This window comes from Phyllostomus discolor, chromosome 1, assembly GCF_004126475.2.
Source record: "Phyllostomus discolor isolate MPI-MPIP mPhyDis1 chromosome 1, mPhyDis1.pri.v3, whole genome shotgun sequence".
Classification (NCBI taxonomy): Eukaryota; Metazoa; Chordata; class Mammalia; order Chiroptera; family Phyllostomidae; genus Phyllostomus; species Phyllostomus discolor.
The window spans coordinates 117,056,774-117,083,037 of record NC_040903.2 but is presented as its reverse complement, the minus strand read 5'-3'; the positions used below and the strand labels follow the sequence as shown (position 1 = coordinate 117,083,037).

Sequence of the window (26,264 nt, the reverse complement as noted above, 5' to 3'; positions counted from 1 at the left end):
TTACTCTGAACCTCATAGTATACTGTCCCTTTTGTTACCCCATTGTTCCTATTGCCCTTTCATGTTTTAATTACATTTTAAACTTTGCTCCCTTTCTTCACCTTGGTTCTATCCCCACTCTCACCAAGTCTCTTCCCTCTCACCATTCAATAGCATTTTCCCCTCTCTTAGTCATCTCATATTCCCTTTGTCATATCTTTTAATATCTGTAATCTCTCTTCACCTTTATTAATTTTCTTAAATAGTATTTGAGATTGCTGATATGGTATGGCGGTTCTTTTTGCCGTTGTAGGTTTGATTGTCTGGTAATACTGCTTTGTTAACCAACACCTGGACAACAGCAAACAAGACAGGGTGGAAGCTATGATTACCAGTAAGCCCACTGGAGGGAAGAACCCACCAATAAAGAAGCCACCAACAAGTGAAGCCCAAATACAAAAAGAGAACCCACACAAACTGAAAAAAGGGCAACCCTAGAGCATCCAGACAAGTAGATCAAAGAGACCACACCACTGAGTCCCACAAAACTCCTACCACAGGAGTCCACCCCACAAAGACAGCTGGCAAAGCAGAACATCCTGAAATGCAGAAACAAACAAACAAAAAAGAGTTACTTAAATGAAGAGACAAAGAAAGAACCCCCAATTGAAATGGATATAAGAATCTCCAGTGAAGGGGCTAAATGAAATTGAGGCAAGTGAACTATCAAACACAGAATTAAAAAAAAAATGGTTAAAAGGATGCTCAAGGAATTCAGTGACAACTACAAGGCACTCTGTGGGAACTAGAACAGCATGGAAAAATATAGGAACTATGAATGAGAACCAGAAAGAAATACAGAATACAATATCTGAAATAAAAAATACACTAGAAGGAATCACAAGCAGACTGGATGAAGCCAAGGGTTGAATTAGTCAGCTGGAAGACAAGGTAGAAATAAATACCCAGGTAGAGCAGTAGCATAAAAAAAGACTCAAAAAGTATGAGGATAGCTTAAAGGAACTTCAGGACAACATGAAATGCAACAATATTTGAATCATAGGAATACCAGAAGGGAAAGAAAAGCAGCAAGGGATAGAAAACCTATTTCAAAAAACAATGACAGAATACTTCCATAACCTGGAGAGGGGAAAAGTCATGCAAGTTCAGGAAGCACAGAGGGTCCCAATCAAGATAAAACCAAAAAGGCCTACTCCAAGACACATCATAATTAAATTTCAAATTTTAAAAACAAAGAGAGAATCTTAAAAGCAGCAAGGGAGAAAGAGTAACATACAAGGGAGCCCCAATAAGGCTAGCAGCTGACTTCTCTACAGAAACATTACAAGCCAGAAGGGATAGGTAGAAATAGTCCAAGTAATGAAAAGTAAAGACTTGCATCCAAGACTACTCTACTCAGCAAGGATCTCATTTAAGATGGAAGGTGAAATAAGGAGTTTCCCAGACAAAAAAAAGGCTAAAAGAATATGCCTCCACCAAACCAGCACTGCAAGAGATGCTAAAGGGACTGCTTTAAGAAGAGGAAGAAAAAGAGTGAGGGAGAGGAACACAGGTATAAAGGTGGGAAATGGCAATGAATGGACCTATCAATAATAAACTTGAACGTAAATGGATTAAATGCCCCAATAAAAGACACAGGGTAGCTGAATGGATAAGAAAACATGACCCGCACATATGCTGCCTACAGGAGACCCACCTCAGAACAAGGACTGTAAAAAAATATTCCAAGCAAATAAATGGACAGGGAAAAAAGCTGGGGTAGCAATAATTATATCAGACAAAATAAACTTCAAAACAAAGATCATAAAAAGAGACAAGGAAAGACACTTCATAATACTCAAGGCAAGAACCCATCAAGAAGATAGAAACAGTATAAAAATAAATGCACCCAACATAGGAGCACCGAAATACATAGTGAAAACCCTGGAGGACATCAAGAAAGAGATAAACAGCAACATAGTTGTATACTAGGGGATTTTAACACCCTACTGTCAACAATGGATAGATCTGCCAAACAAAATATCAACAAGGATATTGGGGCACTGAGCAACGCACTAGATCAAACGGACTTAATTGATATATATGTAAAACCTGTCATCCCAAACAAGCAAAATACACATTCTTTTCAAATGCACATGGAGCATTTTCAAAGACAGACAACATGATAGGACATATATCCAGCCTCAACAAATTCAAGAAAATTGAAATCATATCAAGCTTTTTCTCAGACCACAAGGGCTTGAAACTAGAAATCAACCTCAAGGAAAAAAATCAAAAATAGTCAAACTCATGGAGAATGAATGCTATTAAACAATGAATGGGTCAATAAATGAGATCAAGGGAGATATCAAAAAGTTTATGGAAACAAATGAAAATGAACACACAACAGTCCAAAACCTATGGGACACAGTGAAGGAAGTCCTGAGAGGGAAGTTCATAACAATACAGGTGGTACCTAAAAATCATTAAAAAATTTCAAATAAACAACCAAACCCAACATCTAGAAGAAGTGGAAGAACAATAACAAACAAAACCCTGAGCAAGTAAAAGTAAGGAAATAACCAAGATCAGAGCAGAATTAAATGACATAGAGACTAAAAGAACAATTCAAGGATCAACAAATCCAGGAGCTGATTCTTTGAAAAGATAACAAAACTGACAAGTCTTTAACTAGATTCATCAAAAAAAAAAAGAGAGAGTACCCAAATAAATAAAACCAGGACTTCTGGCCAAGATTGAGGCATAGGTAGATACACTCTGCCTCCTCACACAACCAAAAGAAGGACCACAACAAATTTAAAAATAAAAAATAACCAGAAATGCCAGAAAACTGAACTGTATGGAAGTCCAACAATCAAGGACTTTAGGAAGAAACATTCATCCAAACCAGTAGGAGGGGCAAAGACAGGCAGCCAGAGTGGAGAGGACTCTCAGCAAGGCAGAGGCTAGAAGATGGGGGTGGGTGAGGCAGTGGCTGGCAGAGCAGGCAGTCCCACATTTGTGTGTAGATAACTGGGAGAAATAACTGCGGAGGGAGACAGACTGTGAAACCCAGGATTAAACTGTCATTGTTTGCAAATTACATGATAGTGTACATAGAAAACCCTATGGACTCCAACAAAAAACTATTCAACCTAATAAGTGAATTTGGCAAAACAGTGGGATACAGAGTCAATATTCAGACAACAAAGTCATATTTGTATACCAACAATGAAATATCAGAAACAGAAATTAAGAAAAATAAAGTCCCATTTACTACAGCAACAAAATAAATAAATAAATAAATAAAGTACCTAGGAATAAACCTAACCAAGAAAATAAAAGAGCTGTACTAAGAAAACTACAGAATACTAAAGAAAGAAATTAAGAAAGACACAAATAAATGGAAGCATACACTGTGTTTATAGACTGGAAGAATTAACATCATCAAAATGTCCATACTACCCAAAGCAATCTATAGGTTCAACACAATCTCTATCAGAATGCCAATGACATATTTCACAGATATAGAACAAACATTTCAAAAATGTATATCAAACCATAAATGACACTGAAAAGCCTCAGCAATTTTGAGAAAGAACAACAAAGTAGGAGGGATCACAATGCCTGATATCAAAGTATATTCCAAGACCAATGTAATCAAAACAGCCTGGTACTGGTGTAAGAATAGACACACAGACCAATGGAACAGAATAGAAAGCTCAAAAATAAACCCATGCCTGTAAGGTCAATTAATATTCAACAAAGGGAGCAGGAGCATAAAATGGAGTAAAAATAGCTTCTTCAACAAATGGTGATTGGAAATCTGGACAGCTACATGCAAAAAAATGAAACTTGACCATCAATTTACACCATACACAAAAATAAACTTAAGATGGATAAAAGATTTAAATATAAGTCACAACACCATAAAAGTACTAGAGAAAACATGGGCAGGAAAATTTGAGATATACCACACAGCAATACTTTCACCAATAAATCCCCTAGGGCAAGGAATATAAAGGAAAGAATAAACAAATGGGACCTCATCAAATTAAAAAGCTTCTGCATTACTAAGGAAAACTGTATTAAAATGAAAAGAGAACCAACTATGTGGGAAAACACATTTACCAATGACACCTCAGACAAGGGTTTGATCTCCAAAATATATAAAGAACTCACATGACTCCACTGCAGGAAGACAAACAACCCAATTAAAATGGCAAAAGACCTGAACAGACAAATCTCCAAGTAGGACATACAGAGGGCCCAGAGACATATGAAAGGATGCTCAGTATCACTAGCCATCAGAGAGATGCAAACTGAAACCACAATGAGATACCACTTCACACTGGTCAGAATGACCATCATAAACAAATCAATACACAAGTGTTGGAGAGGATGTGGAGAAAAGGGAACCCTAGTGCACTGCTGTGGGGAATGCAGACTGGTGCAGCCACTGTGGAAAACAGTACGGAATTTCATCAAAAAACTAAAAATGGAACTGCCTTTTGACCCAGCAATTTCACTGCTGGGATTACACCCTAAGTATACTGAAACACCAATTCAAGAGAATCTATGCACCCCAATGTTCATAGCAGCAGTATTTACAATAGCCATGTGCTGGAAACAGCCTAAGTGCCCACTGGTAAATAAGTGGATCAAAAAACTGTGGTACATATACACAATGGAATTCTACACAGCAGAAAGAATGAAATCCTACCCTTTGCTTAGAATATTACACAAAGTGAAATAAGCCAGGTGGTGAAAGACAAATACCGTATGATGTCACATATAAATGGAACCTAATCAACAAAAGAAACAAATGAGCAAACAGAACCAGAGACATGGAAATCAAGGACAAACTGACAGTAACTGGGGTGGGGGTTAATGGCAGAAAGAAGGGAAGGGCAAAGTTGAGGAACATGTATAAAGGACCCATGGACAAAAACCACAGGGTGGGGTGTTGAGGGGGAGGACTGAATGAGGGAGGTGAAGGGGGAGGGCAGGGGAGAGTAAGGGGGGGAATGGGAACAACTATAATTGAATAGAAGAATTAAAAAGAAAAATAAATAAAAATAAAATTTAAACTAGTGGAGCATACTGAAAATATATACTTATCTTTATAAAAAACTGATAAACTGTTTTTCAAAGTAATTGTAGTATTTTACATTGCCAGCAGAGTATAAATAAGCATTCCATTTGTTCCCCATCCTCATTGTCAGTTAGTTTAGTCATTTTCTTAAATTTTGGCCACAATACAAGGTGTTAATGTGACCTCATTATTATAATTTTCATTTCCCTAATGACTAATAAAACTGATAATCTTTCATGAGTCTATGGATAATCACATATCTTCTTTTAGAAAATGCATATTCAAACCTTTGGTCATTGTTAATTTTGTCTTCCACTGCAGGATTTTTAACATATTTTTTTCAAGTCCATTATCAGTTTTCAGTATCATAAATTATTACAAATGTTCTTTCCCAGTTGTGCTATACTTTTCGTTTTCTTAATACCTTTTAAAAGCAGAATTTTTCTATTTCAGTGAACTGCAATTAATCAATTCTTTTCCTTTTATAGTTCATGCTCTTATGTCCCATCTAAGAAACCTTTGCCTGTCCTAAGATTGCAAAGATTTTCTCTCACGTTTTCTTCTACAATTTAATAGTTTTACTCTTTACAAAGAGGTGTATGACCAATTTTTAGTTAATTTCTAAGTATAATATAAGGGCTGAAGTTCTCTTGTCATATGTGGATATCCAGTTGTTCCAGTGACATTTGTTTAAAAAACTATATACTTTACCCCACTGAATTATGTCAGCAACTTTGGGAAAATCAATTGACCGTGTATGTGTATATCTACTTATGGACTCTTTACTTGGTACCATTGATATTCTGATCCATACACTGACAACATCATCATCATTTTAATCTTGAAATCATAGAATAAGTTCTCCAGATTTTTTCTTTTTCAAAATTATTTTGCCTGTTCTAGCTAGTCTATATTTCTATATAAATTTTTGTTATCAGCTTATGAATTTCTACTCAAAATTCTGCTCTGATATTCATTGGGATTACACACAGATCCATTCAAAGGAGAACTGGCGTCTCAGGAAAACAAAAATGTATCTATCTTCATCTATTTAGGTTTTATAAATTTTCTGTCAGTTGTACACTGGTCTAACACATATTTTGTTAAATTTATCTCTAAGTATTTCATATTTTGGTATGTTATATTATTGTCCATTGCATATTAAATTGCTTTAAAACCATAAACAGTTATATCAGAGTTTCCAGAGGAACAGGTTTCAAGATCTGCTTTGCCAGGTGGTTCTGACAAGGTCTCTCATGTGTTTGTATTCGAGCTGTTGATCAAGGCTGCGGTCATCTCAACACTGGAATAGAACTGAAGGGTCCACTTCTAAGGTCACTCCTGTCGTTGGTAGCAGGCCTCAGTACTTGCCGACTGGAGGCTTCAGTGGGATTTTTAATAACACTACTCATAAATGGCAGTTTGCTTTTCTTAGAGACAGTGAACAAAGAGGGAGCTAGGAAGAAAGAAATTACCTAAGATGGAAACTGCAGTCTTCTTTCTGTAACTTAATTTTACAAGTGACATACTATCTTTTCTGCCATGTCCTATAGCTCACACAGACCAACACTAATAAAATAGGGGAGAAGATTACACGAGGTTGTGAATACCAGAAAATGGAGATAACTGGGATATATCTAGGAAGCTGGCTGCCATAGATGTACAAACAGAATTTACAAATTTCACTTTCCAAATATTCATGGCTAGTATATTATCATTTAATTTCATATATTTACCTGGTATTCTACAAGACTGTTAAATTCTCTTTTCAGATCAAAAAGCATTTTTTCAACTCACTAGCACTTCTATACAAATGATCATACTGTCTACATCTTCTTTTTCATTCTATGTACCTTTTATTTCTTTTTGTTGCTTTATTGCACTATCTATATGACCATTAGTACAATGTTCAATTGAGTGGCAAAAGCATATCTCTGCTTTGTTCTCAGTGTCAGGGAAGAACTACTCAATCTTTCATCATTACGTAAGATGTCTGCTGTAGGATTTTCATGTGTAGTCTTCATAAAGTTGAAAAATTTGCTTTCTATTCCTAGGCTGCTAAAGTTTTAAAATTGGAATGGGTAGAGAATTATGATAAACTTTTTATCCATCTACTGAGATAATCATGCATTTTTAAAAACTGATTAATATGGCAAGTTATATTGATAGATTTTCTATTATCAAACCAACCTTTCATTCCTGGAACAAATTCCACTTAGTGTTCATTGCATTTTCCTTTAATATATTTCTGAATTCAGTGTGCTATTATTCAGGATTTTTACATCTATCATTTTAAGGTATGTTGGGCTGTAGTTTAGTTCCCATACTGTTTTTGTCTGATTTCGGTATTTGAGTAATAACACTAGCCTATTGGTATGATTTGTATAATGTTCCTTACTTCTGTATTTTCTGAAAGACTTGAGAAATGGTATTCCTTTCTTAAACGTTTCTTCAATAAAGTTCATTACTGAAGCTGTCTGGGTCTGAACTCTTTTGTGTTTTAATGTGAAGATTTTACTTATGAATCCAATATCATTAACAGATTTTCTATTCAGACTAATCAAATTTTCTATTTTTCCTTGGGTCTATTTAGATGACTTAGCTGATATTGCATGAATTTGTCCATTTCATCTAGTTGAACTTATTGGCATAAATGTTTATAATTTCTCCTCAAACTTTTTGGCAGCTCTCTCAGTACCAGGAATTTCCTCCTAAATTCCAAGCTGCTTGCTAGTCCTCAAGTTTGTCCTCTGACACTTCAAGACAGCATGATTATGGCTTCTGACCCTGAAGCTATGGGAAGTGGGAAGCACTTTGTGCAAAACGACATACATTCAGATTTCTCACCCACCACTATGCTTAAAGAATGACTCTCCTCTGGTTTCTGCTTCTTTTTTGGTATTCTTTGGTTTTCTAGTCTTTTGGGTCTTTCAGTGCTTTCAAACAGTTATTTTTACATTTTTTTCCAGGTGTTATCATTTTTGCCTGAGGATTCACCTCAATGATTTACCATTAGCTAAAGCTGGAAACTAGTAGTCCTGATTTTTTTTAAAAACAATCTCCCAAACTTAAATTTATAATTTTATATATATATTACAAAATTTTAGTTATTGGTAGTAATATAATGGAAAATGCAATAAACTATCAAGAATAATGAAAAAGCTGCAACTTCCAGAAATATAGAAATAAATTTGCACAGGAACACAGATAAATGTACAATTTCCTCATGCAGCGTATTCTGAAATTAGCACCTTCCTATTCTGGACCCATATACATTAAGATGGAATACAGTCAAGCCTAGGTTTTAAGGCTAAGAGACGTGACAATCAACAAAGCAAACAAACTGCTTGCAATCACATATTTAAGAGTTAAAAACAATTGATTTAAGCTCCCCCAAAAGATCCATAGACTGTTTTAAACAATGTTCCATGGACTACAATATTTTAAAAAGGAATATAAATAAATGGAATAAGGATTTGTATGCCTTTTAGAAATAAAAGCACTAAAAAGAGTAACATTTAAGGATGGCTTCTTAAAAATGCAATACTTACCTTTATTCTTTCTAAAGTAAGAAAATATATTAAATAATATTTTTCAAAATGCATTACATATTTTCTTATACCAAAACTGCAAAACTAAGAAAAAATAAAAAACAAACAATAAACCCATAAGATTTGCATTTAGGAATTCCACTCATTGGTAACTGAATACTAAAATTTCATGGAATTTCAATCACAGAATTTTAAAATTAGCAAAGCATATGTGTAGTGAATTGTAAAAAGCTCAGAACAGAATATGTAAATAATTTAGGTCCATTATATGCAAATTTCTGAGTTAAGCTTTAAGTATTTTGTAGTATCCCATTATTTTTACTTTATCAATAGCCAAATAACTATAATCCCACAAGCAAAAAAAAAAAAAGAACACACACATTTTCATGCAGAATGAGTATAACAAATAAAAAAAGAGGAAATGGAGACCAAGAGCATCTTTTTACACCTATTTAAAAAAAAAAACACCACTATGATTCTGTGTTTCTTCCTTAAGCCAAACCATTGTGATAGCTTTGCTCTAAATCAAACATAGGTAAGTCTGATAGGAGGACTGCAATCAAACTGATTTACCTATGATACATAAAAGCAACACTGTTAATGCTGAAATTGAAGCATAAGCAAGCATAAATATCAGCTGGAATCAGAAAGTTGCAGAGGAAACCTTAGGCAGTGTTGTTGCAGACATTGATCATCTTGATTATGATGATGATTTTACAGGTGCATATATATGTAAAAACTTATCAGACTATGGTTCTGTGTGGAGTTGATTTTACCTCAATAAAATTTTGATAAAGCTTTAAAAAACAGTCAGCAGGAAAGAAAATCACTATTCATTTTTATCCATTACTCAGCTACTTTAACACTGAAAATGAAAACCAATTTAGAGTCTGTAACAAAGTGTGATTAACAACTCCAGGATAAAAGGCAAATAGTCATTCAAGTTGAAAGAACAGGCATATCAAATTTTTTAAGTGAAAAAAAGAATAAAGTTTCAATGAAAATATCCTGAGACCAATGGGCCAAAGGATTCTGGAGGTCACATTGCCTCCATAATTTATGCCCCACCCTGGTGTAGAAAGCTCCTGGTTTCCATTTCCAAATGGATATGTGATGACACAGAGTTTATCAGGATTTGCAGCCTTACTGTACTTCTCTTCCTTGCACCTCTGCAGAATCTCTAAGCTCCTCTGGTGGACTGGATGTTGGAGAAAGCTAAAACTATCCATACTTTTCAAAATTGCACATGGCGCTGTATCATCATGTCCTTAGGAAGCAAAACAAAAAAACAGAGAAAAGAAAAAGACATTATGAGCCCAAACCAACAGAGAATCAAGGACAATGCTGCCAACTATCTTAAAGAGTATATAAAAATATATCAAATGATAAGGGTTAAAGGTGAATGATTTTTCCAATTTGAGGAAATTACACAACAATAACAGGAAAAGCTAAAGGTCCTTTTTAGGTATTCAAAATATGCTTTTCAGTACTCAAAGTGTTGTAAGTTAACACTATACTAAAAATTTCTAATTTTATTAAAATACTAGGGAAATTTCAAAAACAACTAATATGGTTCAGTTTTTTTTAATGGATTCATTTTTATCAGGTCTGAAATATAATTAGCATATAGTTGGCAACAATGAAAGAAACACTGATGACTCCCAAAGAGGAATTTACCCAAAACAATTTACCAAAAGCTGAACAATTCTGTCACAAATCTTGCAATTAACAACACTTGTAGGAATTCCAACAAGTGTGTTAATGTTGAAAGAGAAGAAAGCACCATAGAGCAGGAAAACCCAGCAGCACTTTTGTATTTATAAATCAAAAAACAAACGGAAAAATCTGTACCTCACCAGAGACAGAATCAACTATTGGTGGGAAAGAGGAGAGAGTACTTGCAAGTACCAAAACTCTGTATTAGTGCTACTGAAAGAGTGAATCACTCAAGGAGTAAGGTAGGGGGCGGGGGGGAGGGGGGAATTTAGTACCACAAATATTAGCAATAAATGGATTTAAAAGAGAATATAGGTTTTCCAGATTTGGGGGGACTTAAGTATCATTTACTCAAAGAACATCTCTAGAGTTAGGACATTAAGTTCAAATTCATGTACATTTGCCTTTAAAATACAAAAGTGAATAGTTAACAACAGAGAGAGGCAAATTAATGAACTTAAGTTCCACTGGTGCATATTTACTACATAATTAAGAATGAAATACTATCCATGAACAGTTCTCAAGGAAGAATCTTTTTTAAAATATTTTATTTATTTATTTTTAGAGAGAGGTAAAGGAAAGGAGAGAGAGAGAAACATCAATGTGTGGTTGCCTCTCATGTGCCCCACACTGGGGACCTGGCCCACAACCCAGGCATGTGCCCTGACTGCGAATTGAACTGGCGACTTTTGATTCACAGGCCTGTGTTCAATCCACTGAGCTACACCAGCCAGGGCTCAAGGAAGAATCTTTTAAGAAGTTAAACAGGTGGGTGGGCTGGAATGGGAGTAGGGGGGAGAAAAACTGTACTTGAACAATGATTAAAATTAAAAAAAAAACAAGAAGTTAAACAGAGGTAGAGTATTCAAAGAGGTCTGCAAAGCATAGTTTAGTCTAACTGTAATTCCTTAAACTGTATTTCTATATCCAGAAAACACCCCCTCAGCTAAGGAGATGGAGTTTTATGACACCATAGTATCAGATAATAATACACATATAAATACCAAACTTTTAAAAATGATTTTGAAAACATTTTCACATCCACTAATAAAAAAATATAAGCCATTAAGGAAGGCACAATCTCATTTACCCAATTTAGAGAGGCCACAGCTGCAAATGTTCAATGTTTCTAAAAGAGAACTATTACCAACTTACACTCCAGTAAAAGTATTCTGTTCTCATTATTATCAATAATCCCTCCCTTGGTAGGCTGCTTGCATTAAGAATGCTTAGAATCAGACTTGTCTGCACTTGGTTAATTAGGGGAGAGGGGAGATACTCGGTGAGGGGACAAGTTGAGAACAAAAATACTTGGTGAGTTGTACTCATACTTCATCCAAATTGTAATTTTAAAAAGTTATCACCAGACTTTCAGGCCCTTCAAAAGTTACTTGATAATCTGATAGTCAGAAGTATGGTTATGGTATTAAAGTATTTTATATAAAAGTTCAGGATACTAGATAAACTATAATCTAGTTTTAAGAAATCACTCAACATTACCATAGCCACTGTATTCTATTTTCTATTTTATCTAATAAATTGTGGCAATGCAATTTGGATATGGGTAGTTTTCTTATCTGTGACTGTTTTGTGTCTCACTATCATGCCTTGTTTAACTTCCATTCTGTTCTTTCATTCTGCTTTCAATGCCTGCTTCTCTTTAACTATTTTAAATCTTCTTTTATAGACTACAACTTCTTCCAAACCTTAAAGTGATATTCCTTTTATTTGCTGTGTGTACCAACTCCCCATCTAAGTTTTTTGGTTTTCTTGGATAGTCTGTAAGTACATTTTTGGTAGGGGTTATTTTCTAAAGAAATCTCAGAAACTCATAAAAGAGGATTATTCAGTGTTTGCTTATGCTAGTTCCTGGTCTAATTTTGATCATTTTTCTTTTCTTTTTTTTTTACTGATGAAATAATCTCATGTACCCTCTTCAGCAATGTTAGGCAACTGACCCTTTTGCTGATCCCAAGTCTGGAAAAAGACAACCAATCACTAAAACTACTGGGTTCAGTTCATTTGACATGTGGTTGGTCATGCATTTCTAGTGTGTAAGTCAATAGAGCAATCATGACCCAGAGGTGAAGCAAAGCCATATAAATAATTACAAAAACTCTATAGAGGATCTTGAGAGAAAAATTCCCAGACAGACACTAAATTGGTCAATTGAACTAGAATTTCGCGAACTTTTCTATACATTCTTGCCAGATTAGTTTCTGTATCATTAAAAGAAACAGGAACATTTCACAGATGCGTGCCTTTGCCACTGTCATCTCCAGACATATTAAACAGAAGACCCACTACTACCATTCCCAGTGGTAGATTTCATCTGCTGTTCAATATGCTCCAGCTGGAAAACCAGAGTTCATTAGTGTGTTGAGACTTTCCAGCATGATATGCTTCTGGATGAGAGTCTCAGTCAGCTGATGGAGTCAACTTTCTAACTTTGACTGCTACTGCTTAAGACAGTGATTTTCTAACCTTTTTCATCTCATGGCACACATAAACTAATTACTAAAATTCTGTGGCACACCAAAATATATATATTTTGCCAATCTGGAAAAAAGGTATAATTGTCATTCATTTACACCAGACAATTATTGTTTACTGTTGGGTCATTTTTTTTTTTTAACAATCTAAAGGAAAAGAGGTCAGTGCCCCTGACTAAGTAGTCAGGTATTGCATGTTTTAAAAATTCTTGTGGGACACCAGTTGAAAACCACTGGCTTAAGGTTTTATTGGTAAGCTGATGCCCGATTTTTTAAATTTCTTCTTCTCTATCTTTAATTCTGTTTTGCAATGTGTTCTTTGTTTGACATAGATCTTCTATTCTGCCTTTAGCTCTTTAGATGTTTTATGTCCAGGTATTTGGTCTTGCAGATCTTGTAAGAGTTTTCTTGTTATTCTGCTTCACTAATGTGCTGAGCCACCGTATCCTGTAATTCAGATCTAAGCTGATGTATCTGAACCATCAGCTTCTGTATTTCTTCCCTTTGCACCTCTCTTTCATGCAGTTCTTTTAGCTCCATGCTATTTAGCAATATTGCTATCTAGGCCTTCAAAATCAGATCCTTCTTCTAAGCTGTTAATCAATTTCTCTTTAGATTGGAGTGTTCTAGTAGCTTTATACTTGTAGTCAATTAATTACTGTTTAAAGGACTCCAAGCTGAACTTACACACTTTGACTTGCTGCTGTAGCACATCAACTTTCTTCTTCTCATCTGAGTATTTTCTGCCAAAGTAACTGCTTCTGCCAAATTCTGATCTTTCACTTCCATTTTATTCAGGCATGCAGCACAATGATTCTGCATTTGTTTATAGCTCTTCTGGCTCCCTCTGAGTGGCATCCACTTCATGCAGTCTCTTGCGATTTTTCACTGTGTTAGGCTTCTAATGCTTTTGTGTGAGAATTCAGTAGCTGGTCAGCTTCTTAAGAGTCTCACTTTCAGGATAGCTAGCTGGGAATCCATTGTACCCACCACATCAGTCAGGTCATCTTTTGGGCTTAAAGTACCTGAGTTATTCACTCTTTAAATGACCAACATTCCACTTCTCAACTCATGCTCTTAAGTTTAATTCTTCTTGAGTTTCCTTGGCTCTCTGACATAATGAGGCCATTTCTTGTTAAAGACTGAACTTCATTCCTCAGCAGCTAACTCGCCAGTAGAAGATTGGAGAGTTCATATAACTTGCCATCATCAGCACAACAATGGGAAATTATAATAGTGGGGATTTCTAACCCACCTCAACATTCATTTGACATTGTTTCTGTAAATGCTGATTCTGACTAACATGTGATGTGTACATAAACAGCATGTTTGTAAGAATCCTAGGAACTAATTTCAAAAGATACCAACGCCAACATTCAGGCATCCAAGCTCTATAAGGTTTGCTGACCTTCGTCTGTGATGACATGAAGCCAGGATGTCTAAACCAGGATGACGCACATCTCACCATCACTTACCTTATCGGAATGGACTGAGCTAGCCGGCACTTAGAGAACTTTTCAACTCCCTCCCTTGATCTCTTTGCTCTGCTTCCCCTATTCCTCCTTATAAAAACTTCTGCCTACATTGAGATGTTAAGATGAGCTTTGAGACATGAGTACCCCATCTTCCAGATGGCTGGCATCTGAATAAACCACTTTCCTTTACATCAGCACCTGTCTCTTGAGTATTGGCTTTTGAAGCAGCACACAGCTGGACCTGCATTCAGGAATATCCACTAGGTATTGGGTTATGTTTAGTGCAGGAAGCATCTGATGATACAGTTTTCTTTAAAGAACCCTCCTGGACTTCCTCTTGGACTTCATAACCAGAATCTGAATTATTAGAGGCTTCATGGCTTTTCTTTGCTGGTTTTAATGGTGGTTTGCCGGTGTTTATAACACTGACATTTGTTGTCCAGGAAAAAGAAGGACAGGTGTCTTGCCCCACCCCCACCCCATTTTTTCCCACCCTCTTGTAGGCTCCTTATGTGAACTATTAAGAAAATTAAACAGCAGATCATCACCAGGTTCTTTTTTGTGTTTTTTTTTTATATTTTATTGTTTATACTATTACAGTTGTCCCAATTTTCCCCCCTTTGCTGCCCTCTCTTTTTCTTTTTTTTTTTTAATTTCCAACCAAACTGGGATGAAGGCCTAGGGACAGATGTGTTGCAACAAGATGAGAGGCTTCCACTGATGTGCCAGGTCCTGCTTTCACATTTGTGGTGACAGCTAAGATGGTAGATTTTTTATTTCTAATGTTATCAGCTGCTCAGGAAATGTAATTAGCTTTAAACCCATTCTAGTAAAGTCAAATTTGTATTTTGGTGGTGAAGTTCAGGATAGTCAGTATTTTTGCTACACATGATGCTGCTGGTGGTCTCTTTTCTTTTGAAAGCTGTAGCAGCCCCTTAATCTACTTGGTTTAAAATATCATCTCCCTTTCCAGCAAGATCAGCAAACCAAGACTAGATGGCAGCAGAAAAATCCTATATGCAAACCACAGGATTCTGGAGAAACTATACCACAGAAGTGACACCCTTGGGCTGCCTCACTGAGCAGCTGGATGGGAGAAGACCCAGGCTGAGAAGTTTCCTCTCATACCTGCCACAGCCCTACTACTCTTGTGGAAAATGTAGAAGGGCAGTGTGGACCCCAAAACAGAGTGGCTGTTGAGCTGCCTCAATGCAGCTCCTGAGCTGCCTTGGGAGCCAAGAAATTATTGGAGGCCCAATAATTTCTTAATTTGAGAATATTCACCAAACACACAGCATATATTCAGACCCCATATGCATGCATGGTGAAAATATGAGGCACTGATTTTTTTAAAGGTAGCTTTAAAAAAAACTTATCTGAGGCATAATACATATTGTTAATGTTCATTCTCTAGGCAAAAACATCAGGAATAATTTTTCAATTATCTTTTCAGTGACTTAAACCTTTTGAAGCTCCTAACCACATAAAAGAGGTTTAATCCAACCACCACTATATCATTCAAACCTGAAACTTTGTCTTCAGTCCTGTAATAGGTTCTACAATGCCATCTCCCAGGACTTGGGCCATTTCTTAAAGTTATATTTCAGTGTATGTGCTGCTGAAGCGTGCACTTAAAGGTATATTTCACATACAATAAAATCCAACAATCTCAAATATACTGTTTGATGAGCTTAAACAAATATTTGTACCCATGTAATCCTCAATCAAGATATAAAATGTTTTTATCATTTCATCAGGTTACTTTATGCCCTTCCAGTACCACCCATGCTCCCTCCCAGAGGCAAATTATGATTTATATTGGGTTGGCCAAAAAGTCCGATTAGTTTTTTCCATAAAATAAAAGACATATTTTTCCTTTTCAACAACTTTACTGATTTGGGTCTTTTGAGTATGTCAGCTATCTCCCACATGGCATAACATTGACTGTTCTCAATTGATGTTTCAATTTGATTGCTATCAACTTCAACTGGTGTACAGGGCCATGGAGCATCAGGGTTCAGCAAGAAATCTCCAGCAGGAAACTTCACAAACCACTTTGGATACATTCGATCAGTCACAGCACCTTCTACACTCTGTATAATTCACTTCTACATTCTGTGTAATTCAGGGGCAAATTATGATCTCCCCTGTATGCTCTAATCCAGATTTTTCTTATTCAGGGGGATTAAATCAGAGGCAAGGTAGATGATACCAGTGGAATATCTGTTCTCCAATACCTCACTGCTGACCAGGCAAATCACTACCATTTCTCATTCTGCCACCCAACAAAGCCAACATGTAGACTTCACTCAGATTGCCAACATATGCCACCACTAGGAACACTTTGTGGTTTCCTGATCACAATACAAATTCCACAGCTGTAATAAATTTATTCTTTAAAAAATAAATTGACTTAATTTTGGTTTAAGGGACTTAAAATGCCACTGTGTCCTTTAATTTGAAAGTCTGTAAAAAAGTGACAGTTAAACATAGATTTTAAGTTGATATTCTCATTTGCACTCAGTTGGCTTCATGAAAAAAAAATATCAGGGAATTTCTTAACAAAATCCAGGATTTTTTTGACCACTGTAAGGATATTTGTTCACAATAAGTTAAGAGTCCACTGAAATTTTTGTAAAGGTAGTCACAAAAGAAGTGATATTGTACTTCTGCAGTCTACATCTTCTATCTTCATTAGAAATATGATCTTTGACCTCTTATTCTCATTCAAGATCTGAACTTAATTTTCTTCTGCCTTCCATATATTCTGCTTCTGCTTAAATAATCTCTAACTGCTGTTTTACCTCAACATTTGCACACTATTTACAATCATTATAAAAATTCTGAATCTACTGCTTAATCCATTTTCAGTTATTCCATTAGTTTTTATTTTACAATGCTATAATTTCTAACTTTATCATATCTTTTTATCCCCAAACCATCAGAAAATAATAGGTGGTGACTGATGTGGAGGGAGCAAAAATACTAAATGCTAGCACTGACAATGATATACAGTAACAATTATTCTTGGTAACATATCTGCTCACTCATTGCCTCAAAATGCAAATAAACTATAGTTTTCCTTTTCCTTCATAAAAAGTAAACTTTATAAACTTTACCCAAAGGGGACTTCTAGGGTGTTAGTAATATTCTTTTTCTTAACCTAGGTGGTGGTAACAAGAGTGTTTTCACATTGTGATCATCCACGGAGCTACACATTTTTGTTTTGTGCATGGTTCTCTACGCATGCTATATCCCAGAGTAAAAGAGTATCCAAAAATAGCTTATCGTATAAAACCTCTATGTGGGATGGGAAGAAGAACTAGATTGCAAAACAAGAAGAATCCAGAAATTATTATAGCAGAGATAATATAGGTTCAATTTGTTGATCATTATTAACACTGAATGTTTTTGTATAAATTGATTATTATACACATACAACCAGCTTCCACATTTTAAATGCCAAAGGCACATACAATGCAAATAATATTTATAGAATAGAATATATTTCATAGTAAATACAAGAAAAATTGTTTTGCTTAGTTACATCTTAGCAGGATACTTATCATTCCAAAATTTTCAAAGTTGATTAAGTCGACTGCAGTAAATATAAACAATTATTAATAAAAAAGATAAAAACTTTTCCTTAAAGCTTTTAGCAAGGATAGTTTCTTAGAAATAGCTTTGCAAAAGGCAAGCAAGTTGAACATACTCCTTTTAAACTACAATTCTCCCTTATCTACAAAGGCCAGTTTGCCCACATTACAATCTGAAAAACAGAAATTAGATTCAATTAGTTTTTGTCTCTCATTTAAAAATAAAACCTCCCAAATAAAGTTATTCATTTGCAATATATCAAAGCTGAAGTTAAAGTTTACTTATACTTGCTACTCCTCTCAGTATTTACTAATAAAAAGTACATAAGCCAAAAATCCATATAAGTAAATGTCAGAATCCTAAAAACACAGGTGTACCCTAGCACGCTTCCACTGCAGCTTCTCTGGGCAGAAAATGGATTTTAAACAAATGCATACACATTATAAAATGCTCGCTATGCAGCAATGGTCTGAGGCTAGAACCACAGCAAGCAACAGTATGACTGCAAAAAGTGACAACTGCTTATAAAGATGTCCTGCCACAGAATGTGAAATAAGATATTTTATGATTTAAGGAAAAGGCATACAGAAAAAGCAACCTGCTTTAACTATTTCTCAATTTCAAAGTAAAATTGAACAAGCTCGGTTAAGGGTAAGAAAGAAAAAAATTAATACTTCATAAACTGATAGTTCACAGGCATTTTTACCATCATAATTTTGAAGGGAGTCTTAACACTCCAAGAAAAACTACTAATAGTTGCAAAATCAGTTAAGAGAAAAAATGACACTTGGTTGATTACTGAAGTCAGGTTATCTCCACTATACTACACTACCTCCACCCTAACTTTTCTGTGTCCTGAGATGCTTCCATGTTCGATTAATTTATTTTTAGTAAAAAATATCAAAAAAAGCAGAAAAGGCAATCAATATTAAATTCTATATAATTAAATAACAATTACATTTACTTTTTATTATTTTTTCTAGTTTATAAGAAAAGTTTTTTATATAAAAGACTTGAATAGGTTTTAAGTAATAGAAGAAAACATCTGGTAAACAGTAAACATAAGAAACTTTATGGAGCTATGTTAATATCAGAGAAAATGAACTGAAAGACAAAAATATTACAAAGGACTAAAAAGGCATTTTATAATACTAAAGTGTCAACTCATCAGGAATGTAATAATTCTAAATAAGTATGTACCTAATAACTGAGCTTCAAAAGACATGAAGCAAAAACTGACGGAACTAACATATTTTAATACTCCTTTCTCAGTAGTTGAAAGAACAAAAAGATTTTAAAACTTATAAGGATATAGATGACATTAACAAAACTATCAATTTAACCTTATTGATATTTATAGAACACTATGACCAACAAGTGCAGAATACACATTCTTTTCAAATTTACATGAAACATTTATCAATGTTCACTGTAAACTAGGTCATAAAATAAGTCTCCACAATTTCAGAAGATTTAAATCTTATAGGAATGTTCTCTGACTATAGCAGAAACAAACTAGAAACTAGTAACCAATTAGAAAGTAGTAACAATGTGATACCAAGAAAAAAATTGAAATTTAAATGGCATACTTTAAAATAACCAATGGATCAAAGAAGAAATCACAAGGTATACTTTAAATATTTCAACTGAATTAAAATAAAAATAGTATATTAAGTTGTGTGAAATATAATTAAGGCAATAAGAGAGAAATATATGCCTTTAAATGCTTATATATTAGAAACAAAGGTTTCAAAACATCTCCCTAAAACATCAATGTCTTACTGAGTACCTACTAAATACCAGGGGCTTTATACTCGTTATTTCTCTCAGTATTTATTAACAAAAAGTACCAACCTATATATATATATACACGCATCTACCATATATCTATTCAATTCTGAGAATAGAATTGAGTATCTGTATCTACTGAACATAAAGTTCAGTAGAACAAATTACATCTGAAACATAATGTTAGGGTATGGTAAGAAACAGAACAGAGTAAATTATTATGTCTCTACTCCCTAGAGAGGTAAAAAAATTTAAAGATGAAGCATGGTAGAATACTAATACTACTGCTTACCAGTTTTGCTCTGAATATGTCTTTTCCCAGCTTCTCTGAAAGCAACCATGGCTCTGAAAAAAGCTCGGAGAACCGCCCATCGGAATACAGCTACAGGATCAATTCCAATCATCCCAGAGATAAATGCATTCTTGCTACTTCTCAGGAGAGCTACAATGTCAGGGCGCATATGATCTGTATTTTTTTCCCGAAAATCCTAGATGAAAAAAGTATCAGTGTTATTCACACACAAAAAAATTATTAAGCCAAGAAAATAATAGGTGGTATGTTTGAACAGTGGTTGAATGAGGACTATCAAAGTGATTTCTGTTCTAGGTAGCTAGCTAACTGGACAAAGTATTTTCTATAACGTCCCACCCAAGCCTAAAACTATTAGATTCTATACTATATTTGAATTAGATAATGTTCCACAATTGTATTGCAACCTGTTAAACACTAGTCAGAGAGGGCCTCTCTAAAGGGATAGCATACAAAGTAACAAGAAAGCTGAGTAACTAAAAGGAACCAGACATTAAGGTCAGGAACAGCATTCCAAGCAAATGGAAGATCTTCACTAGGTGATGAATTGATCAAGTTAAGAGAAAAGCACTAAGAGCAAGGACTGGAACATTCTGGGAAAGAGTAAGTGTAGTGGAAGATTAGACAAATAAAAAGGATAGGTAGGCTACATAAACCTGAGTTAGGAGCCTGGATTTTATTCAACTGTAAAGGAAAGTCACAGGAAGGATAATGACATGGGCTAAATGGTGTTTTCTAAACACCACTGGTTGTTGTGAAGGGAATAGAGAAAGGGAGACCAGCTATTGCAATATTCCAAATAGGAGCTGACAGTGACTGGGACTACGCTGGTAGTAAGTATAGAAAGGGAGAATAGTGATCACATGTGTATGTTATGGAGGTAAAGCAAAGGACTAACTAGGTGGAGCAGGGTATGGTGAGAGAATGACAGAATTAAGTTAACATCTGTATTTGGGGTTTGAGTAACTAGGTGAATGGAGGTGCCACATACTAATATGGAGAAGAAGAGAAAAGAGAAAGTTTGGAGATAGGAAATGAGGATTAAGAGATCAGTTCTGGTTTGAGATGGTAAGAATATCATAATAACAAGTAACATTTATGAAGATGTTACTCTGTGTGTTGGCACTCTTCTATGCATTTTATATGAATTATCTCATTTAAGCTCATTTCATTCTTCTAACAATTCCTTCAAGTAGATATTATTCTTATGTCATAGATGAGGAAACTGAGTCACAGACAGGTAGGTTATCTCGGCCCCTGTCATTCAGTAACTGGAAAAAAAGAGGTTCAAACACAACCACTTGTAACTACTATAGACATCAAGTAGGCAGATGGATATATGTGCCTGGAGTCCTACAGAGATCCCAGAAAATACATGAGAGTATCATCTGCATTTTAATAGATGACTAAGATTACTAAAGGACCAGGAATATGGAGGAAAAACCCCTGCCAAAGCATGGATTGAGGCTGGAGGGGACAGAACACAAGAAAATAGATTAAACTACTCCACAGAAACATAGGGAGGACAAAAGCTTACAGGAAGAAGGTCCCAGACTGATATCTACAGTCCAGGTATTTCGCTATAACCACACCCAGATGGAAGAACCAAAACTTGGTAAGTAAATCACTTCAAGTTCATGTAGCTTTACAAAATAGCTCTAACTCAGAATTATACTATGAGGAGCATGCCTAGTATAATGTTATCCACCCTCACATCCAGAAGTCAGTTGGACTCATCCAGTTACCTTCAGGGCTTTCCTTTCCTAATTCCTCTTTCTTCACTCAGAGAACAGGGAAAAGGGGGAAATAAGCCCGATGTCTAGGTTTTGGGCTTGTCCCTAAATACCCTTTGAATAAAAGTACAGGGTCGGGGCAGGGGGGCAAAATTGGTTTACAGTTGCTCACATAGAAAATAATAACAAAACAAGAATAAACTCTGTGTTTTGCAAACTCACAACTGTAAATCCTACTTTTGCCCCACCTGGTATAAATTATAAAAGTCAATGAAACTAAGTAAGAATTTTCTAATCCAGATCACCACCACTGCCACTACCATTACTGTCATAAACTAATACTTAACCAATAACAGACAAGATGCCAGGCACTATTTTAAGTACTATACATAATCTATTCAATTCTATCAATTACTCAATAAAGTAGAATCAATTAAAAGCCATACCTCACTGATAAGTAAACAGAGAAGCATAGAAACTTGCCAAAGGCCAAACACAGTAAGTACCACTGCAAGAATTAAAACATCAATCTGCCCTACCCCAAGACCATCCATCCTGTAACTATACTAGAAAAGAATTCTAGAATTCTTTTCTATGATGACTGTCAAATGTTGACAGAGACCTGCATTTTCCAAACGTAAGGGTCTTGTCTCTTTGTCTACATAGTTCTAGATTTCTAACTACATTTCCTATACTAGTCACATCATTTTTCTTGAAACTCTTTTCTCTTGGTTTTCTATAATAATACGTTTTGTGATTTACTACTTACATCTTGTACTACCCCTCTCAGTCCCCACTGCTGGTCCCATATTAGAATCTCTTAGAGACTGAGCCTATGTTGTCTTATATTTTCACTCAGTTAGCTTACATCAGGTGATCTCATTGATCTCAACTATAATGATAGTGTAAGCACTATCTATATGCTAAGACCCAGCTCAGATCTTTCTTATTAAGTCTGAGATACATTTACACATCTTAAAGGAATTGCAAACTTGAAAGAATGCATTCACCAGTGAGATGAGGTGGGCCTCGTGAATTTGACAGAAAGTTTACAACTACTGATTCAAATTATTTTAACAGACATGAGATATTCAGGTTTTCCTATATTTTCTGGTATCATTTATAGTAATGTGTATTTTTCATGGAATTTCCCATTTTATCTATGTTGTCAAATTTGTTAGCAAAATATGTTCATATCCTGTTAATATCTATAGGGTATGTATAATTCAGTTTCCTTTTTCATTTCTTATATCTGTAATTTGTGAGTCCCTTTCTTTCAATTATTATTTTCTATTTCCTTTACTTACATCATTTTCTCTTGTCTTCTCAAGGAACTGACATTTGCCTTTGTCAATTTCTCTACTGCATGTCTGCACCCTAATGCACTGAGCTCTGTTCTTCCCTTTATTATTTTCTTCTTCTAAATTTGGGGGGATTTAATTTGTTGATTTTTTTAAATAACTTTTTACTTTTCAATTAGAGTTAACATACAATTAGGTTCAGGGGTACAAAATAGTGATTAAATATCAATATAACTTACAAATAATCACACCAGTAAGTCTAGTACCCACATGACACCACATATAGTTATTACAATATTATTAACTATATTCTCAATACTGTACTTTATAACTTCTGTATACTCTTATAACTAATGATTTCCACATCTCAATACATTCGTATTTTTCACCCATACAGCCCAATGCCTCTCCCTATGGAAACCATCAAAATGTTCTCTGTACCTATGACTTTGTTTGGTTTGTTCATTAATTTTGTTTTTTAGATTCTACACAAAAGTGGAACCACATGGCATTTGTCTTTCTCTAGCTAACCCATTTCACTTAGCATTATACCCTCTAGGTCCATTCTTTGTTGCAGATGGCAAGATTTCGTTCTTTTTATGGATGAGTCATAGATTCTATTATACATGAGGTCTGTGCGGAAAAACTCCAGCCATTATTAACATAGTGAGAATGGTTTGCGCAACACTGATGTAACCTAGCACCCAAGGAGAGTGGACTGAAATGCACATGCGTGAACAATGATGACTTCACTGTACTGATCACTGGGGCGGTAGATGCCACTGAGTAAGCATGTGTACAATGTGGATGTCACATTAAAAATGACTGAGCGAGTAGAGCAATGAATGGATCTGAATCAAATTTTGTGTTAACAAATCAATAGATGTAATACATCCCATAAACAATACAAAAAACAAAAAACCACATGATCATATCAATAGATGCTGAAAAAGTATTTAATAAAGTACAGCACCCATTTATGATAAAAACACTCAGCAAAGTGAGAAAGACAGAGCATACCTCAACATAATAAAGGCAATATACAAGAAACTTACAGCCAACATCATACTCAATGGGCAAAAACTAAAAGCTTTCCCACTAAGAACAGGCACTAGACAAGGGTGTCCACTTTCACCACGTCTATTCAACATAGTATTAGAAGTTCTAGCCACAGAGATGACAAGAAAAAGAAATAAAAGGCATCCAAAATGGAAAGGAAGAAGTAAAGCTGTCACTGTTTGTGGATGACATGATAATGCACATAGGAAACCCTACAGATTCCAACAAAAATTTGCTTGACCTAATAAATGAATTTGGCAAGACAGCAGGATTACCATTCAGAAATCGAAGGCATTTTTGTATACCAACAATGAAATATCAGAAACAGAAATTAGGAAAATAAATTCCATTTACTACAGCAATAAGAAAAATAAAATACCTAGGAATAAACTTAACCAAGGACATAAAAGAGCTGTACTGAGAAAACTATACAACAATGAAGAAAGAAATTAAGGAAGACAAAAATAAATGGAAGCATATACCATGTTTATGGATTAGAAGAATTAACATCATCGAAATGTCCATACTACCCAAAGTAATCTAAAGGTTCAATGCAATCCCTATCAAAATACCAATGACATATTTCAAAATATAGAACAAACATTTCAAAAATTTATATGGAACCATAAATGACCATGAATAGCCTCAGCAATTTTGAGAAAGAAGAACAAAGTAGGAGGGATCACAATGCCTGATATCAAAGTATATTCCAAGACCACGGTAATCAAAACAGTCTGGTACTGGCCTAAGAACAAACACAGAGAACAATGGAACAGAACAGAGAGCCCAGAAGTAAACCCATGTCAATATGGTCAGTTATTATTTGACAAAAGGGCAGGAATATTAAATGGAGTAAAAATAGCCTCTTCAATAATGGCACTGGGAAATCTGGGCAAGTACATGCAAAAAGATTAAGCTGGACCACCAAATTACACCATATATGAAATAAACTCTAAATGAATAAAAAACTTAAATAGAAGTAGTGACGCCATAAAAGTCCTAGAGAAAAACATAGGCAGGAAAATTTCAGCTATACCACGCAGCAATACTTTCACCAATAAATCCCCTAGGGCAAGGGATATAAGGGAAAGAATAAACAAATGGGACTATACATCCAACTAATAAGCTTCTGTACAGCTAAAGAAAACATCAACAGAATGGAAAGGGAGCCAACCATATGGGAAAATGTATTTGCCAATGACACTTCAGACAAGGGTTTGATCTTCAAAATATACAAAGAACTCACATGACTCCACACCAGAAAGACAACAATCCAATTTAAAAATGGGCAAAGGACCTGAACAGGCACTTCTCCAAAGAGGACAAACAGAGGGCCTGGAGTCACATGAAAAAAACTCAACACCACTAGACAAAGATGCAAATTAAAACCACAATGAGATACCACTTCACACTGGTCAGAATGGCCATCATGAATAAATCAACAAACACAAAATTCTGATGAGGCTGTGAAAAATGGGGAACCGTAGTTCACTGTTGGTAGGAATGCAGACTGGTCCAGCCACTGTAGAAAACAATATGGAATTTCCTCAAGAAACTAGAGATGGAACTGCCTTTCAATTCAGTGATCCCACTGCTGGGATTATATGTTAAGAATCCTGAATCATCAATTCAAAAGAACCTATGCACCCCTATGTTCATAGCAGTATTATTTATAATAACCAAGTGCTGGAAACAACCTAATTGCCCATCAATAAATGAGTGGATAAAAAAACCGTGGTACATTTACACAATGTACATTTACTACGCATCAGAAAAAAAGGAGCTCCTATCCTTCACAATAGCGTGGATGAAACTGGAAAGTCTTATGCTAAGTGAAATAAGCCAGGTGGTGAAAGACAAACAACATATGATCTCATCTATAAGTGAAACCTAATCAACAAAAGAAACAAATGAGCAAAATAGAACCAGAGACTTAGAAATAAAGAACAAACTAACAGCTACCAGAAGGGAGTGGGGATGGGGGTAATGGGGAAAAGAAGAGGAAAGGGCAAGCAAGCCAAAGAAAACGAATAGAGGACCCATGGGCATGGACAATTGGGGGCAATTAACTGTGGGAATGGGGATGGATAGGGTGGGGGTGAGCAGTGGGGGAAAAGGCATGACAACTGAAACTGAACAACAATTAAAAAAAACAAACAAAATGAATA

The 26,264-nt window shown here is 35.2% G+C and overlaps 1 protein-coding gene across 1 annotated transcript in view; it reads right to left on the bottom strand.

Annotated features, from left to right (window-relative positions):
• MYO9A (myosin IXA) overlaps window positions 1-26,264 on the bottom strand; it is a 258,914-nt gene that overhangs the window by 122,324 nt on the left and 110,326 nt on the right. Inside the window, 2 exon segments of the mRNA XM_028507508.2 lie at window positions 9,773-9,892; window positions 19,986-20,181. Coding sequence (XP_028363309.1) covers window positions 9,773-9,892; window positions 19,986-20,181 — 316 coding nt within the window.